This window comes from Asparagus officinalis, chromosome 5 (assembly GCF_001876935.1).
Source record: "Asparagus officinalis chromosome 5, Aspof.V1, whole genome shotgun sequence".
Taxonomy (NCBI): Eukaryota; Viridiplantae; Streptophyta; class Magnoliopsida; order Asparagales; family Asparagaceae; genus Asparagus; species Asparagus officinalis.
Window position 1 is genome coordinate 90672230 of NC_033798.1, and position 19447 is coordinate 90691676.

The 19447-nt window shown below is 34.6% G+C and overlaps 1 protein-coding gene across 1 annotated transcript in view; it reads right to left on the minus strand.

Annotated features, from left to right (window-relative positions):
* LOC109840127 (sodium/hydrogen exchanger 6-like) overlaps nt 1–17952 on the minus strand; it is an 18299-nt gene extending 347 nt beyond the window's left edge. The window contains exons 1-22 of the mRNA XM_020408648.1: nt 17800–17952; nt 16702–16753; nt 16555–16614; nt 16427–16451; nt 16259–16344; nt 16050–16161; nt 15592–15654; nt 15433–15452; nt 15259–15356; nt 14941–14969; nt 6894–6925; nt 6746–6793; nt 6600–6660; nt 6429–6526; nt 6263–6338; nt 6150–6169; nt 3561–3658; nt 3377–3486; nt 2547–2630; nt 2000–2097; nt 1833–1918; nt 335–597 (exon numbers count right to left, since the gene is read on the minus strand). Of these exons, the coding sequence (XP_020264237.1) occupies nt 491–597; nt 1833–1918; nt 2000–2097; nt 2547–2630; nt 3377–3486; nt 3561–3658; nt 6150–6169; nt 6263–6338; nt 6429–6526; nt 6600–6660; nt 6746–6793; nt 6894–6925; nt 14941–14969; nt 15259–15356; nt 15433–15452; nt 15592–15654; nt 16050–16161; nt 16259–16344; nt 16427–16451; nt 16555–16614; nt 16702–16753; nt 17800–17887 (1551 nt within the window). The 5' untranslated portion in view covers nt 17888–17952 and the 3' untranslated portion in view covers nt 335–490. The remainder of the gene's footprint in view (nt 1–334; nt 598–1832; nt 1919–1999; nt 2098–2546; nt 2631–3376; nt 3487–3560; nt 3659–6149; nt 6170–6262; nt 6339–6428; nt 6527–6599; nt 6661–6745; nt 6794–6893; nt 6926–14940; nt 14970–15258; nt 15357–15432; nt 15453–15591; nt 15655–16049; nt 16162–16258; nt 16345–16426; nt 16452–16554; nt 16615–16701; nt 16754–17799) is intronic.

Consider the following 19447-nt stretch of genomic DNA (forward strand, 5'->3'; position numbering starts at 1 on the left):
CCCCCCAAAAAAACTTTGAAAACATCATGAAAAAATACCCTTAATTTTAGATGTTATCAGAAAACCCCATTTAATTTTGATGACACTTTTAGGAGGGTCTTTGATAAAATCTCAAAGTTAAAAGAGGATTTTCTGATAAAATCTTAAGGGGGTTTTCTAATAATCCCTATACTTAAGGGGGTTTTCTAACATTTTCAAAGTATGGGGGTTTATCTGATAATCATCCAGAGTTAAAAGGGGGTTTTCCTGATATTTAGCCATAAGAAAAGATTGGATTCCTATATGTATGCTTTGAACAGGAAGAGAACTCAGTGGAAGAATTAGAGGTCAATACCAACTACATATTGCTACTTCAATAACACTTGATACAGATGAATTGTGTTTAATGTCCAGGGCTGAGGAAAGAATTGATGTATTGCAGATTCTATTTGTCAGCTTGTATACCACCCATCAGTGTGTTGGTTAGGAAATGTTTACGTGCTACAGAGAGCTACTGAACTTGGTCAGGCTGTCCCAATTCAATCTGATGATCAGGCCGTGCCAATTCAATTTGAGTACCAGAACCGCCTGATGGTCTAGAACTTTGGTGTGGACCTTCTGTTTCATAAAAGAAATCAGTAAGCCCGATACATGTCAAAAGGAAATTTAGTTCAATATAAAAAAATAGACGAGAAAGGTAATTTAAGCTTTTTTTTCCTTCCCGATATTGATGCATAAGTTTAAAAAGTCAAGTTGCAACTGCAGGCAAATTGTAATCCAAAGCAAACACCTGCGTTCGCTACAAGTCGCAAGATCTTAAAACTGAACAAAACAGCTGCAAGAAGTGCATGCACCTGACACTTGCATTGCGGTTGCAGTGAGTCAAACAACACTGTATACATCCTAACATGATTCCATACACTTAGACAAAATTTACAACCACATTATCGCCACTCATAATCTATGTTGCATGGACATGACACATTGCCATGTGGTAAATCCTAAAAAAACACATGATATACAGGATATGCATGTTTAGCAGGAAAAGTGGTTCAACATAGCTTATATTATGCAAAAGACGGGAATAACTTCAGTATCTCTCATGCAACTCCCATGAATTTGGTCTTCCAACCGGCTGTATAAGAAGAATAAAGAATGTTTTTTAAGATATAATCTGATACAGCCTCAGGAAGTCTACTATCAGCAGCCACAAATCTATACGTACGGCTTTGAAGTGGTGACTCTACTTCAAGACAAATCCAAGAAAGGGATGACATTATGATCATCTGCCATTAATTAGTGACAAAAATAACTATGGGCAATAAAGAATAACACGTCATTGGGCAGGTAGTAGCACCTAAGTTAATATAATGGTGAGACAATATAAGTCTGTGCAGCCAAATGAGTCAAAATGTCTAATAAGTTTGTCAACTGCTGCCATCAGTTAATAATAATTACACTTTTCACCTAGTGTTTTATAATCAAAACCTTAGCACTCCTGTCAATAGGTTTTGACGTTTAATTTCCTAGAGATCTTTAATTTCATATTTTGTGCTGGTTCCACACAGACTAGAATAACACCATCAGTTATGCACTTCATTTCATGCCCAAATAAATTATAGGGGCATCAATAGAAACAGGCTCTCCCAATAGTCCTCAATATTATCCTCTTTCCCCTTTTTGCTGAACTTCCTTACATCGTTTCAGCATTAAAATGGGCTTTCCAAATAGAGCCCCTTCATTTACTAATATCATTTCAGCCTGGTCGGGTCCGCTTCAATTCTTCATCCTTGCTTATGAGGCATCAATCTCATTGCAACTTGTAAATAAAGCAAACTGAAATCGAATATTACCTGAATCACCCTGATTATCCTTTCCGTTTTGAGTTGTGAAGAATGGAGTGAGATAATTCCTATCTAATGCACCGAATGATGGGGTGCTGCAAGGTTTAACAGGTTTAAGATCTGGATGAGAATGTACATAAAGTGATCAAAGTACAAATGATACTAGTAAAAGGTACCTTTGATGGAGCTCCTTCAGTTTCATTTTTATCTTATTTCTAGAGGAAGTTTCCTCGTCATTAGATGCCCTAGTGTACCCATTGTTCCCCTCAAAACTCTGCAAACACACAATCAGAATCACTTAACATATTACAATGGAGGAATTGAACATAAGCAAACCCTACGCCCAAAACATTTTCCTGAAAAGATACAATGCAAGCACAAGAAGAAATAAACCAAACAATTATCATTTTGACTACAAATATACAAATCCAAGTCAAGCGCCCTGGACTGATGGAGCTGGGAATTTCTTAAAGACGATAAGAAGCAACAGTAATTAGTGATTAAGCATCAGGACTTATCAACAGCTAAAGTCATTAGTCATTTAGTGCTCATGTGCATGTGTCCATGGTTAGGTGTAAGGCACGTATTGCCACTGCATGCCTTGAAGAAAACTGGTTGCCAAAATCAGAATGTCCATGTGTTGAACTTGAAGAATAACCCTATAAACAGACTGTCACTACCATAAGTACACAAACTACAAAACCAAGAAATTCTCAGAATTACCTCCTCTAATGGAACATTTTGGCCATCCCCAACGACTTCAAGAGCTTCAAGCATTTTACCAGTTGAGCCTCCAATCAATAACACCTGCATTATTTGCTTGCATAAGCTAATGTTTCCAAGGTAAAAACTTCACAGATAACAAATTGAAGCACAACAATGGAATCACATGTCAGATTGAATTCTTAGAAATGACGTGTGATGTATTTATCGCTATTGTCAGCTGCAACTGGCAAAGGACTAATTTTAAGCTGAGGTATATGTTCCCCAAAGGAAGGTGATACAACATAAAAATATTATTACCCTCAACCCTCACCACAACTTAGGAGTTTCGGTGTAATGGTTAGAGGGACTTTAAAATGGTATCAGAGCAACCCAGGTTGAAATCTCACTAGCCACAAATTTAAAGCTTATTTGCTAAAAATCGGCATCATTGCGTGAGTCCAGGTTTCGTTCCGTAAAAAGGGCGCTCAACCAGTGGGGGCATGTTAGAATATAAAGGGTATGTTAGAATATAAAAATATAATAACCCTCAACCCTCCCCACAACTTCGAAGGTTTGGTCTAATGGTTACAGGGACGTTAAGAGAAGGAAAAAAAAGGCAAAGAAATATATAAGAGGAATTCAATTACACATATTAACATGAACTGAATTTTATACTTTGCTACACATCCACCTTGCTCTCTCTATAAAGCAATCAGTGTTCTTCATACATGTTAGATACTTCATATTAGACCTTAATAATTTTTACTGAACAAATATACTAGTTAAATTAGGAGCTTTATGCTGTTTATGCTGGCAACTCAAGTCAAATCACTGATAAGGACACTTACAGTTAGCATCACTATTGCAGTAGTAGCTGTGAAGATTATTTTGCCATGCCCCTCAGGAAGATCATGTGCTGATTGCAGAGCAAGGGCAAAAGCCATTGCGCCTCGAAGTCCTGTTAAAAAAAGGAGATCATCAGGAAAAATAGTAAACGATATCCAAAAATTTGATCAGTGCCCATAAACTCACCACTATACCAAAGTGCCTTCTGATGCTTTACAGGTATTTTATGATTTACTGGTCGAGCCAGGTTAACCAAGTAAGCACAAGAGAAAACATTGGCCGCCCTTCATGTACAATATTAGACAAAACAATGAACACGATGTTACAAAACAACCCCAAACACAAACCAACCAACATATAGGCAAAAAACTACAATTGTACAGTATGTATTATTCATACTATCTTCAGAATTGCTGAATATCATTGAAATAGCCAGACATTACTCTTTACATGTTGAAGCTGTAAGTTATACTTCCATGCTCTGTATATTCATCAGTTATTGATAATTCTTAAATTATCATCAAATCTCATGAATCATACCTGAGAAAAATCTGAGAAAATCCTTAAAACATTTATACCATCTCATACCAGTATATCTTTTTTTTTAATGAATATACATAGTATTTGCTGCCCCTTCTCTTACTCCTCTCGATAATTGTTGGGAAAATGCCTTAAATTTGGAATAATGATAACATTACACTCTAAACTACTCCCACACTACAAGAGAGATAAATGCAGGGTCCCTTGATGAGTCATCAATTTTGAAAAAAGTCAAAGAGGTTGGACCCCACATTTTTCTCTTTTGTAGTGTGCAAGTAGTGTTATAACTATCCTTGAACCGGTGAACTTGTCACAACTCATATGCCATATTGCCCATACCAACTCTCGTCAAGATCTTATATCCTTGCGATCAAATGATTAAATGTACTATTTTCAGTTGCTTTATTGTTATACTTTTGGTACTATAACTGTGCTTCAACGCAAAGTTGTGTTTCCTTTGTCTTCACATGTTTAATGATACTGCCCTATCTTTTCTCAATAAGAAAAATGGCACAGCCTTATCAAGTTATTCAAAGACAATTGCCAGGGTCCTTACACTAGTACCCTTAGGTTAGTTTGATAAACGCAAAGACAATTGACAGCGTCCTTACACTAGTACTCTTAGGTTAGTTTGATGAAGGATACTGTCCCATGATTTAAAAGATTTTTAAGGTAGCTTTCCAACATGGTATTAAAATATTAGATTCCTGGTTCGGTCGAGACCTAATAGACAACAACAAAATTTCACTTGCACCTGTTTGGTTTGTCTTGCTATATAAGAGGCCCATAGATAGGAGTAGTAGAGTTTTTCTAATTCATCAGGTGATTGAAATATAGCATGTAAAACTTATTTACAGAACCTGTAATACTAAAATATAGGTATCTGAATCTAACATTTTAAGAGTGACATTAAGACACTATGAATTAAGACATGATTAAACTAAATAGCATCACAAGCACCAAATAGTAACAATAAAAAACTCATAGAATGGTTGATGGCATTACCAAGGCTTCAACACACACCCAAAAAAAACACCATACCCAGACTAGACTACCTAAGTTTCTGTAGCCATTGACAGGGAAGAATGGGCAGACCAACTTGGAAAATTTGTACAAAAACCTAAAAGTGCATGAAGAAGTGGAACCTCAGGGCTCAGATCAGCTTGGGAAGTCAGTGAAACTAAAAACTGTCAGAGAGGAGGAGAAACCTCTCCGCTCTAGAGGACACTAAGTTAAGGAAATGACTTGGAACTGAACAAGGACCGATTACAGACCAGGGGGAAATCAACAAATATAGAAGCAGCAGCTCTATGCTGGCTCAAATAATGATCGAATGATGCCATTGCATTCGCAGAGGTGACACATAATTAACTGGGACATGGTGTCAGTCATCTGGTACTGCAGGCTTAAGTGTATTAACAGTTAAAAGCTGAACAGGAAGTGAAGAGTATTTAAACTGAACACCTATAGTGGGAAGTTATAGTGGGAAAACAAACAAATAAGTTTTAACTCTATAACCAACGCCTAAGTGATGTTCCTTGCATCATAGTTGCAGTTAACTTTACAAAAGTTAAGCTATTAGGTTCAATGTGGAGCAAGTAGGCAATGAGCCAACAACATATAAGACAGGTAGAAAACCAACAACGTATATAACTAAAATTTTAGCACAAACACCCACCCTCTTGGGATATGATGCAGCTGCGATTACATCTAAAATATGTTGAGAAGGAGGAACAAAGGTTCAGTGTAAGATTTAACTCAAACCCATACTCATGGAGCTGTGATAGGATGCTGGATACTCTAATAGAAAAAGAACAAAGCCAGAGAACCATCCAATGAACATCTAACAGTCACATAATCATAGTTTTCTATTTACTTTGAACCGTGAGGACCACTATCCTCAGCATATGACACATCTGCAATTTATGTACCAAAATGTGGACATGCACATACACACAGAAAGACATCTTGTTCCTGCCTATCTTGTCAACTGTTCATAATCTATTCTGGATGGACAAGGAAAATCTTGCTAAAGAGGGCTAGGCAGTGAATGATAATTAATTAATCATAACATGACACTAAAAGAATAAACGGGTTTGTATAAAGTAAAGTTGTTTCTCGTCACAACTAAGGCTATACGAGCAAAACTCAGCAAGCTAGAGATTAACGCATCAAATATGCATAAGCACTAAACTAATCCCAAGATTTATGATAAGGTTGATAGTTCATACATACCGCGCAACTCCTATGAATAACTGCATTAATCAAGGAGTTTAAAGTCAAGGAGTGCCAACTGACAATCAAATGCAAGAGTAATGAATATATGCCTAATCGGTTTTAAAGGATACAATTGCAAAAAAGATAAACCCAACATGTGACCAGCTATGTTGTTCGATGGCAATATCAAATCCCATGTATATAAATCTGCAAGGAAAGACAATCAAGCTATAAAGACTAAACTCAGGGAGGAATATCATATGCATATAAGCAGAAAACCACTTTCTAATTCCTTACACAAAGGTTTCTGCTAATGATGAAATTAAATGGAAAAAGGCAGCAACAAAGCGTTGAGAATTTCCTGATAAATTTGAGAATGTGTAGTGCTTCATGACCTGACAACAAAAAAGATGAGAAATGAGACTTTGTGACTAGCATTTCAACTTTCATAACACAAAATTTACTTACAATTCCAGTGAACAGTATTGATACAATACCAGAAAGGCCAAGGCCTTCAGATAGCATGTACCTAAAATATAATCCATTATAAGCTAAATTTTCAACTTAAATACAAGTAAATGAAGGAGAAAAAGATTGGTCAAGCCTTCGCTTACGAAAAGTAAGGAAAGAGGACAAATAAGCAGCACTCCAGGTTTTGAAGACTGGAGGAAAAACAGATTAACGCTGCATCAGAATTACTTCATGTTGTTTTAAAACTGAACTAGATAAAGAAAGGACGAAGAAAAGATACCAACTACTTACTTGTCAACATCCAGTCCCGCATACTTAAAAAGGTAAGGAGTAGTTAAGGTTCATTCACTTTATAGAAAAATTTAATAAACCAAAAACCGACACATAATATCCATTTAAACAGATATCTGAAATGCTCTATCAGTTCAACATTCAAGAAGCTCTTGTACAAGCTTCTCTGAAATAAATAATGTGGCTTAACTGGTGATCAGGATTTAGGAATGTGGGTTGTTTGGCTAGACAATGCTCTTCAACTTAAATAAAAATGGCCTGTTTCAAAAGGGATGCTTTCAGTAGACACTATTAGTTTGAACAAAGTTTTAAACATGGTGTAACAGCTAAGGTTTTAGCAGTTCATCCAATTTTTAACGTTTTAGATTTTTTTTTTATGGCAAAATATAACTAAAACTCAGATTTGCAATTGTTTTAATACACAATGTTGTTACCATGTAGTGGTAATATATGCAATGTACAACAGACACCTGTAGGCACCCAGTTTAGTTCTTTGACAAAGTTCCTTTTTCTCACATCTCATTGCAGATTGAATGTACCAAGTACCAACTTAAGGATTGCCCGGTGATGAAGCTAAAGATGTAGAGCACCAAGTGTTGAAGTGATGCAGAAAATCATCAGTGATTCACAGTTTGACAAGGAAAATAGGATTGTAGATGACAAGGAAAATGGAAACTAAGTGACAAAACCACTTGGAGATGCTTGCAGCAAAGAAAAAGCTCCTTTTTTCAGTAGGTGTGACGAACTCCTAGGTGAACATAGATAAATATTTGAGAAACTTAAAATGAAATATTGTAATAGGAGATACAAGCAAAAGGCACGTCTGAAATGCTATTTTTTCATGCAATAAGCAAAACAATTCCAAAAGTCTAGAGCTGTCTTATCATATTATTTGATCATGGAAAAAACACGTGACTCAGTTAAAAGCTGATGTAAGAATGAAAATTATGCATCAAAGTTCAACTATAACCAAATTGCACTTGAAGATGCATCGACAAGGCTTGTGATAAATTTTTTATAGACATAGAATTTTGGAGGAACTACACGCATCATAATCGTAAAAGGTGCTCTTTGGAATTTTAGTATGAAACATCAAATAGATCAGCACAATTGTGAAGGTTGAAGGCTAAGAATCTATGTGAACTTTACCACCTAGTTTATCCTATAGAAATAACATATATCTTCTCTTCTCTTTTAAGAGATATGCTGCCCTTGCAGCTCGAATTTTAGTTCTGGGAAGAGGTGAAGGCTGAATACCATCAAAATTTTCAACTTAAAATCCAGGACAACGGAAGCAACTATCAATATAGTTGATCCTCAGTGTGAGACATTTCAGATTACTTATATACTGGCCACTTTCTAGGTCTGATACCAACTTAAAGCCACCTTCCAGCAATACAAACAACATTTTCGGGGGGAATTGATAGAGCATTCCACATCATTCAATCATAATAGTGAGTTTTGTCACAAGATATTCCATTTTGAAGCAAAAGGGCATGTATCAGGCTTTCAACAAGAAAGGATATTTAAAGGGAACTAGACAGATACCAGTTTGACGGTAAATGGAAGTTCTATGCTGCACCAATTTAAGCGATCCTCGGAAGTTTCTTGCAGACGCTCAAATAATGATCATGTCTTCTCCTAATAACTCCATCATAGAAGTTTCCAGAGATAGAGAAGCATGGTCTAACAATGAAATCCCACAAGCCTTGGTTAGACTATATGAGGAATAATCATTTACTTGCTGGTTACCCATAGCAAGCATAAATCTATTCTCTATAATTAAGATGAACGTTAGGTTAAGCTCTTCATGTCTGGCCTGGGGCCATTTTGCTTCCATGTCAATGCAATCATCTGGATTCTGGACATGTGATGTGGCCTAAGTTGCATGGAAACGGACATGGGTACTGGTAGGGGTGCGGGTGCGGGTGCGGGTGCGGGACACGACAAAACTGTAAAATGTAGGATACGGGGACACGACTATATATATTGAATTAATATTGTACATAAGATAATTTTTCCCTCTTCATGTGTCATTAGAATTAAAATTCCGATCACATTTTTGAGTTTCTTTTATCATATTGATTATCGTAAATTGTAAACTACTCATTTTTTTACTAGACATCTAAACGACGCATTAACTATATAGTTTTAAACTTGGGTATAGACCGAAACGAATCCGACTCGTATCTCATAGTTTCAAAAGACGGATGTGAAGTGTAAGCTCTACGTCCAGGAAGTCTTTGACAAGTGTTTTAAATTAACACATATATCGTATAATTGAGTACATGTTGTAATAAATGCATGCATATATTCAAGAAGTGTCCATGAAGTTTGGGTACGGGAAAGTGTTAGGAACGTGTCCGGTACGAGTACGGCTTCATTATAGAAGTATCTGGGTAACATAGGATGTGGCCTATATCCATGCACCCTCGCATTGCGCTTTATGAGAAAGCATTCTTTTTTCAGATACTGAGTTATTTTTTAGGTATTGGTAGTTATATTTAGTTGCTCTACATCAATACAGCTGAATATGTATACTAATGAAATTGGCATCAACTTCAAGATCATACTCTCTTTAAAAGTACGAGTTCGGGAAAATCTTTCCACGGTCAATATTATCCTTAACTTTTTAGAATATTACATTGTTATCCTAATCTATTCTAATTATCCTATCTTTTTTGAATTGACAATGAAATGATTTATCCTATTCATAATGAGACTTAACATAGTACTGGATGAAGGAGATATGTTTGATATAATTCAAATCCTTTACTTATTTCAGTTCGCATAGAAATCTAAAAATATATACTAGCTAGCACCTAAAAGTTTTTGGACTTTATAAAAAAATATCCTTCAAGTTTTTTAAATTGCAAAAACACCTCTACAAATTCAAAATTTTATTAAAACATCCTGAAAATTATAAATTTTACTTATTTCAATTCAGTGATAAATCTGAAAAACATATGCTAGCTAGAAACTGAAAGTTTTTTTACTTTAGAGAAAATATCTTGTAAGTTTTAAAATTTACAAGAACACCCCTAAAAATTCAAAATTTATAAAAAATACCTTGGAAAAGGTCAAACCTATAAACACACTAAAAACCTACAAATAACACAAACAACCCCCAAAAATTTATAGAATTTGCAATAAACACTGAACTTTTTACAAATTGCAAAATAAAACCCTCAAATTTGTAAAATTTATAAAAATCCTGATGATTTTCAACCTAACAGTACATTGAAAATATAAAAATTATAAATATCCCCTACATAATTTATAATTTATAAAAAACACCCTTAAAGTTTTAAAAATTATAAACAAATTCTCAAAATTTTAAAATTTATAAAAAACACCCTGAGAATTTTAAACTCGTTAGTATCTCGAAAGCATAGTCATTATAAATAATCTATAAACAATTTACAATCTGTAGAAAAGACCTATAAGTTTAAAAAATTGCAAAAAAATCCTAAAATTCATAATTTACAAAGAAAATACTATGAGAATCTTCAACCTATAGACACTAAAATGAATATACAATATTACTAATAACACCTAGGAAATTAAAATTTTGTAAAAAATATCATACTCCCTTTAAAAGTATAGGTTTAGGAAAAACTTTTCATGTTCAATATTACACATAACTTTTTTGAAAAGAACATAACTAATTAAAAATCTATTAAATTTAAACTTTATAAAAAAAACACCCTTAAAGTTTAGTACATTGCAAATTACCCCTTCAAAGTTTGAATTTCTTTGAATAATTTTTTGTAATTCATTGATTTCGATGTAATGTTTAATAGTTTTGTATAAATTACAAAATTTTAGGATGTTTTTTTACAATTTTTAAAACTTTTGAGAGTGTTTCTTTTGTAGTTTTCTAAATTTTCATTGTGTTTTCAATGTAATGCATAGGTTCGTCAATTAATGATGATATTAAAGATCAATTCGTTTTTAAAATTATTAGGTCATAGTTATGTGTGATCATCATTATTCCTAGGCAGTATAGTTTATACATGCAAAAAAATTCAAACAATCTATATAGTGGTTAACATGATTTTGACTTTAATGGATTACTTTTTATAAATTAAATTTAATATGAACCTACTATATAATTTTGACTGTTGTCATCATAATTTTAATATGTTTGATTGATTGACTATATAGGTATAGAGACTATAGATTACTTTACTTTCTCACATGAACTAATATTTAACGTTTAACAATTTAAATTATTACTTTCAAATTTAATATAAAGAGGAGCTCTAATAATATTTATTTATTTACCGACAGGATAATATAATCTCAATTCTTATTTTTTGCTTGAGATTTATTCCATAGTTACGCATATCAAATTAGTAACTAAAATAATAATTATTTATGCTTAAATTAGAATGATTATAGTTTATCACTCACTATGAAATTTTCATGAATATATATGCCTTACTTTCTATACCTATCCGCATTGTCCATGTATATTTCATAAATTAGTTGTTAATTTGACATATTAAATTAATTTTTCTTTGTAAAAATTTCTTCTTTGACTTTTGGATTGTGTAATCACTATATCACCATTCTAGCATAGAAAAGACCTCACTCTAAATGGTTTCAAGCTAATGTTTGAGTTGAACTAAAGTACGTACTATTACTATGTGTATATATTTTTTACAGAAAATCAGGTCAATACTTCTTAAACAGAAGAGAATATTCTAACATCTGATATTATAAAAACTAAATATAGCTAATTGAGTGATTAGTAAAAGAGAGCTTACATCAGAAAAGTGTGCATAATAAGATAAAGAGGAAAGGTAATGACATTGCCAACAGTACTACAAATAACAAACTACAATGTAAAGTTAACATATTTTGTGGAGCCCAACTACTGGCTATAAGCATCGATGCTTCCATATATATATACTTTATAATTTATTAAAAATGATCATAATCTTATATAATAAAATTGATTTAATACTAAATAATAATATCGTTGTAATAATATTATTATTAGGAAAATTTCTTCATAAACCAATATGTTCTTTATGATATATAAGTTATGCACTCCAAATTCTTGTGTCTTTTATAGAGCCAAAAAGTTTAAATATGAGCCTCTAACATGTTGCTCTCACAACAGCAAAATCCACTTAGCAGATGTGGATATTCCAGATGAGTTATATGTCTTGCATACAATACAATTACCCTAGACAAGTGAGTTATAATAGCATTTTTTATTCACATCGTTTAGAGTAAGATTTGATTGAGACGTTGCATCAAAGGAAAAAATAAATTTTTATATTTTGAGCAAATAGCGAATATATCATAATCTCACTGCTCTAAGATCGCAAGAAAATAATTCTTCATACTTTCAGTTTTACTTCTATAATATAGAGAATGAGCTACAAAATTGAACGAGAATATTAAATAATGTAAATATGAGTGAAATCACAACTAAAAGTTAATGTGAATATGAGTCAAATGACATATTGCAAGTAAATTCATATGCAAAATTCCTTTACGAATTGAATGATCATCCATCTTATGAAGACTTCAAGATACTAATAAGCAAAGATATTGTACTTAAGTAATGTGTTTATAACTCACAAATAGTAGATCACGTGACCACAGTCTGGGTTGAAGAAAACAATGACAATATTTTATTTGAGAGAATATTATTGAGTTGATGATTAATCCCACAAAAAACTTTATTTCTTTTTTATTTTATTCTATTTTCATCAGCTTAAATAATCATGATATTCAACCACGTGCATTGCACGTGCATCTCAACTAGTATCATAAAAAAATAAGTTCCAAAAAAACTCAAGTGGACCCTCTGCTAGGAAACTAGGATGGTTTAATGAGATGAGATAAATTTCAATCACCAATTTCTCCAGTAACCATGTAACTACAATTTTCCAACTTCTGCTTCATGCGGTTCAAAGTATAAAATTAGAGCATCTGAAGATAATCTTCACTAGTAATCAATACCTACATTGCTTGGGTACTTCTATCATGAAGCCATCTCCATATCCAACAATAGCCTTACTCAAACTAGACCAAAAATCCTTGAGCACTCCTTGAATATATGCTTACATTTATTCATACATGTACTCAATTGCATAATAAATGTAATAATTTAAAACACTCATGATACACTTCTTGGATGTGTATCCTACAATATACATCCACTTCCCGAAACTCGTTAGAGCACGAGTCAGGTCATCGCTTCAGTCAATACCCAGTTCAGAACTATGATTTTAAATGGTTGTTTAGGTAACTGGTTCAAATAATGAACGGTTTTCCAATTGATATTGACATAATAAAAGAAACATAAAATAGGAATTACTCATAACATGTGAATGATAAAAAAATGACATTTTTAAAAACACCCCTTTTTAAAATTTATTCTGTAAAATCGACCTTTTCGAAAAAAAATTAGCAAAACCGACCCTTTTCAGATGAAAAGGGTTGGTTTTGCTGAGCGGATGTTTTTGCGAACTGCACGGGACTACTAGTCCCGTGCAGTTTGAAAACTTGGGCGCACAGAAAAAGTCCCAAATCCTATAAAAATCAAAACCAAAATCGAAACCTCAGATGGGTCTCTCAATCCTCCTCCTCTCCTCTCTCTCCTCTTCACCCCAATCTAAGTTGCCAACCTATTCACCCTCGTCTACAAGGACTGTGCGAGCCAGAGCTTCAGCAATGGCAGCAGCACCCAAACCCTAACAACGCTCTCCTCACCTCTTACGGCCAAGTCAGCCAGCTCCAAATTCTACAAGACCACTTCGTCCTCCTCAACAGATCAATCAATTTCTAGGCTTTTTCAGTGCAGAGGCGATGTAAGCAACAAAGATTACGCTGCTTGCCTGAGGGCGTCGGTAGGGTTTTGGAGCAGGAGGCGGTGGCGAAAGCTGAAATCGACGAAGGCGGCGGCGACGACGGAGGAGAGGAGGCTGGGGCAGCGATGAGGTCCTCGTCGGCGAGGAGGTCGGTGGGGTCGAGGTGGAGGACGGCGTCATCGGGTTGGAAGGAGGGGCAACAGAGCCGCATCACGCGAAAGGCGAGGGAGTGGTGGGTTGACGACGCGGGTTGCTGATGGTGAGTCGCCATTTGAAGGAGAAGATCCAGACGAAGAAGAAGTGGGGTGTTCGGACTATTTCAAAGATAGAAAACGAACTGCACGGGACTAGTAGTCCCGTGTAGTTCGCAAAAACACTCGCTCAGCAAAACCGACCCTTTTCATCTGAAAATGGTTGGTTTTGCTGAATTTTTTTCAAAAAGGTCGATTTTGCAGAATAAATTTTAAAAAAGGGTGTTTTTAAAAATTTATCCAAAAAACATAATGATCTCATATATCTCATATAAGTTATTAAAATTCAATATATAAATACGTACACATATATAGATGTGTCCCCATACCCTATCTTTTACAAATTTGTTGTATGCATACCCATACCCTCAGTAGTTTCATTTAACTATGCTCCCAACTAAAAAGCAAACCCTTCCAGAAATATGTGTTGTAAAAGCTGATCCTTATTATTTTCTGTGGAAATGAATTTGTAGTGTCATATAATTGGATTTTTTCTTTTAATTTTATTTTAAGTGATTGCTAAACATATTTATGAACATAAATTATAGCAACGTGATGACGTCCTATATAGAATAAAGGAAAAAAATTCAAACTTGCTATGCAAAGAAAACCATAAATATAGGATCAATCATTCATCATGCAACAGATTGGTGTTATTTACCTTAAAATATACAATTTAACACTCCTAATAATGAATTAAAACTATTATAGATTTAAAATATGTTCTTGTTACATATATATTGATCATTGGCTTGGAGAAGTCTGAGACTTCACTCAGTTTCATGCGCTTGCGCTACTTGCCATTTTTTAACACAAATAAAACAATAAAAAGAACAAAAGCACAAAATAAGATAGAACCATGGAAACTTTGGCTAATTAAGGGAATGAAGTAAAAAAATACAGGAGAAAAAACGGATTCATGGAAGTTAAATAAAGAGTGTGAAGAAAAAATATGAAGGATATCAGAGCAGAAGTGAACCCAACCAGTACACCTGTACAAAGTATAAATGTGATCCTGTCAGTATATCCACACACACACACACACACACACACACATATATATATAAGGTTACATAATTATATTAGTTACAAGAGGTACATCTTAATTCTTAATTTCTTCCAGTTATACATTATTTAAGAATTCTTGCCATTGTCTTCTCTACTACATATGTGCCCTTTTTGGTCCCAATAAGAGATGTCAATTAGTAAATAGTTTTTAAAAAGCAAAAGGAAGTCATTAGAACAAGTTAAGTTAAACATGTAGAGACAGTCAAACCTAACCTGATGATAATGAACCAACAAATGTCTCGAGAAAGCTAACCACTACCAGCAAAAAGCCCTGCCCTGCTGAAGCATTACTTCTGACTGACGCCATCGTCCTGGAACAATTGCCGTTCAGTCAAAACTTTCACATGAATAAAGAATATTGAAGCAAGTCAAGCCCGTGAGACAAACCTGTACAGAGAAATTGCCATCTTCAAGGTTGCCAAACAAAACAACAAAGTCAAACCGAAAATAGAACATCAGCTAAAAAATTACTCATGAAAATTACAGCACCAAAAACAAATGTACCAAGATTAAAATAAAACTTCACAAATGGAAGAGTTCACGTACTGCATCATTCAAAACAGATTCTCCAAACACCAAAGCATAGAGATTCGTATCAGTACCGAGTTCCTGCATGGAAAAAATATCACATAGATATTCATGGGCAAAAAAGAAATGTGGAATTATATCTTTGACTTTTAGTGTGAATATTTATAGGATCTAAATTTCTTTGATGCTTGGAATCTGAATCTTTCAGGTTGATATAAAATTTGCTTATTCCTCAGTGTATATAAAAGAACCAACAAGAAGCCCATAAGCGTAAGCTAATACCCAGGGACCCAACTTCGTATTATGCTTTTCTTGAAGAACTTGTGTCCACTAGGAAGTTATCAAATATCTCACAAATGACTTCAATTCGAATAAAATATAGTTCTATCTGACATAACTAGTTGACTGTTAATAATATATAACCATAAACCAAATAGTCATGCACAATCTCCTGCAAAGCAAAAAAGTTTAAACACCTGGAAAATGGATAACACAGTGACAGGATCAGTTGCTGATATAAGAGCGCCAAACATAAGGCATTCGACCAATGGCAGTTTATACATTAGGAACGTTAATCCACCAAGGTATCTGCAAAGAAAGAAAACTTGCACGGAGACGATCAGGATAAGATTGTGCAAAAAACCTTCTTTAATCAATGCAAGATGGACATAAACAATGGGCTTACACTAATACACCAGTAACAGTTGAAGCAATGAAAGTCCCGAGGATAGCAAAAGTAATAATAGCCCCAAAGTTTGAAAAAAATGGTTTCTGCCAAAATGATAGTGAACTGTCAAACAAAATCAAATTCAAGAAACTGCCGCGAAGTGTATAATGATTGTAAATAACTTACCGGTGCTAAGCTGAAGCCTGACTGAGTAAGTTGGAGTTAAGTAAAACATTAAACAGCTGGGTGGTATGAGATATTTACAATAATAATAAATTATATATACTCCCAAAAATCTGACTTAGTTTGGATATAATATAATTGGAGGTAGCAAGAACATGAGGAAGAATTCCTCATGAAAATTGAACCATCCCCTGCAAAACGTAGGAACCTTTTTTTTAACACATAAAAAGAGTGTGAGCTTTTCTGGATTCAACCCACTGAAAAGATATGAGACAAACCTAATGCTGGTTTCAGTATTTGAAACATTTGCAAGTCCACCGACTGCTAAACCTGAAATGGGAAAAAATGTACCCTTGTAAATACAGTTTCTAGACAATTCTCTTTATCTAATCTATATTGTACAAAACTACTGTTCATTTGTTGAGTGTCGGTCACAGAAGAAAGTATCAGTAGTTTCCACAGCCCAAATAAGTACTAACCTACACCTAATTTGTTCTAACCTACCAGTTTATGTACTTCCTATGAGAGAACAAATCCAGGAAATGAAATCAGCAATTGAACCTCGAGTTTCAATGGCTTCTGTCCTCCAGATAAGCCTAGAGTATGATGATTTTTCCCCCATATGATAGAGAAGTTTCACTTTTACCACTTGGAAAAAGCTTCCATTGGGGTTCCTGGATAAAAACCTTCTAATTGAAACTTTGAAGAAAAAGTAAAAAAAGTTTTGAGTAGTTTTGTCCACCCCAACGCATTTTATGAGTCATTTTATTAATCAAAAAGAAAAATACTCAAGAAGTTTTATGTGATATCAATCAAATGGTAACTAATACAGCTCTTCTATATGGACCAAGCAAAATCTACAATTATCTCTTCCTAACTAATCAGGTAATCCAAGAATTAAACTAACGACACAAGATTAAGAAATCGGAACTTTTCACCACAAGTTCTCGATATTCCTCATTTCTAAGTTCTTTTTAACACAGTTCACTCATAACATCACACATCATGACAATTCGGCTTTCAAGGAAAAAACTGTGTCATCCTTCAAATCTTTCTCATCAGAATAGCTTGCAATAGAACGAACAGGTCAATATTCAGTGAAGAAGAAATATCACTTCTATTCGTATGGTCGTGCATCGAGACAATTAGGTTTCTGTTTCTTCGAAAAAAAAATTCCAATAATAGCATCATCATTCAAACTTCTCATGGAAATAGCTTGCGATATTAAAGAACGAGTCTGTACTCAGTCATCATACTCTCGCAAATATTTGGTTTAAGGTTCAGAGTTTCGCCTTTCGCAAGTCTAATTACATCAAAAATAACCCTAAATATACTATTAAATGATAACAAAATAGAGTGAGATAAAGGGAGGTTACCGATCAAAAGAGAAGCGCTGGCCTCGGGTAGGTAATAGAACTTGTGCCGGCGGATCACGTGACCTAACACGAAAGAAAGCACCAGCATCGATATCTGCAGCAGGATCCCCACCCCCGCCGCCTGCTGCTCCTCCCCCGGCGGCGGCGGGGGGCCCCCCGCGCCGGCGCCGTGGCGTTCGCTTCCATTACCGCGGATCGATCACAGCAATCTCCTTCAAATTCTACGATTTTTTTTTCCTCTCTTTTTTCGTTGTTTTCCCGGGTTCTTTCTTTCTTCTTGGGCTTGATTCTTTTGTCCTCTTCTGAGTTCTTCCGCGTTCGAAAAAACGCGGGTACGGGTTTAAAGCGGGTTTTAGGTTGCGGATCCGATAAGAGAGGGGTGGGCTTCTAAATTCTAATGTTTGTTGGGGTTTATTCCGGGTTTAAAGCCTAGTATGGTGAATCGTGATCGCTGGTCTTATGGTCACCGCCGGTGTGTATTTGGTTTCACGCTTGTCAACTGATTCTGGGCTCGGATCAGAGGCAGGAATTTGATGGTTGTAAGTTCACGTGAAGAGCTTCTAGAATATTCTATGCAAGGTGTTAATTAGCTAGAACATTTTTTATAGAAGTGGAACAATTTTTATTATGAGATAATTTTTTAATATGAGATATTTTAATATGATAATTGGGAGTGATATTTTAGTGGGACAACCTTTAGTATAATTAAGGATAATTTTCAGAAATCAATAAGGATATAAGTCATGTATTTTGATAATCATACTACTATTTATACATTTTAAAACTTATTATTATTATTATTATTATTATTATTTTAGTGTTAATTAATCTTGAAGAACTATTAGATAGTCTATAAGATTAACTTTTTGATTTTTTGGGAATTATTATTGTAATATAAATTTTTAAAAAAAAAGTTTTTTTCCCTTTGTTCTCTTTCTTTTTTGATCTACCAGACATCATTTCATCATCTCTCAATTTTAATTAATTTTTAATAAAACATAAATTTTTGTAATTTTAAAATTTAAATTAATTATGCAATTCAAATATTTAATAAAAAGTAAAAGTTAGCATTGTTGGTGTTAAATATCACACAGCCAAATGAAGTCACGGAGTTTATAAAAGAAAAAGAGGGCCCGTTTTCTTCTTCGACTTTATGCCTGTTCTAGAATTAGGATGGCCAAGCAATCTACACACAAAAGAGTCGTAAGAGGGCGGAGATGAGTTCCCTCGTGATACCTCCAACGATCAAGCCAGTTGATGAAATCGGGTGGGGTTAAAGAAGAACTGTGTGTTCTTTTTTTTGTGCAGTGTGTGCTTTAAGGGGTTTTAGATTGTGAACCTACCTCTCCTCTAGCTATGGTGAATAGCATCTATACATAAAGAGGACGTCAATGGCAAATTGGTCACTTCAGCCATGAAAATAGCGGTGACAAAGTGTGAGCTGGAAGGTGAGTCATCATTTGCTCTACATGTGTCGGCTGGCGACTGAAGGAGAAGTCACTTCGCATGGAGAGGGTGTCTCCGTATTTTTTCGAGAAGTGGTTGATAGTGTAGCAGAAGGCACATGGGCATACTGAATCGTCCCTCGCTTTACAGGTGTCGGCTGGCGACTGAAGGGGAAGTCACTTCGCAAGAGAGATGGTGTCTC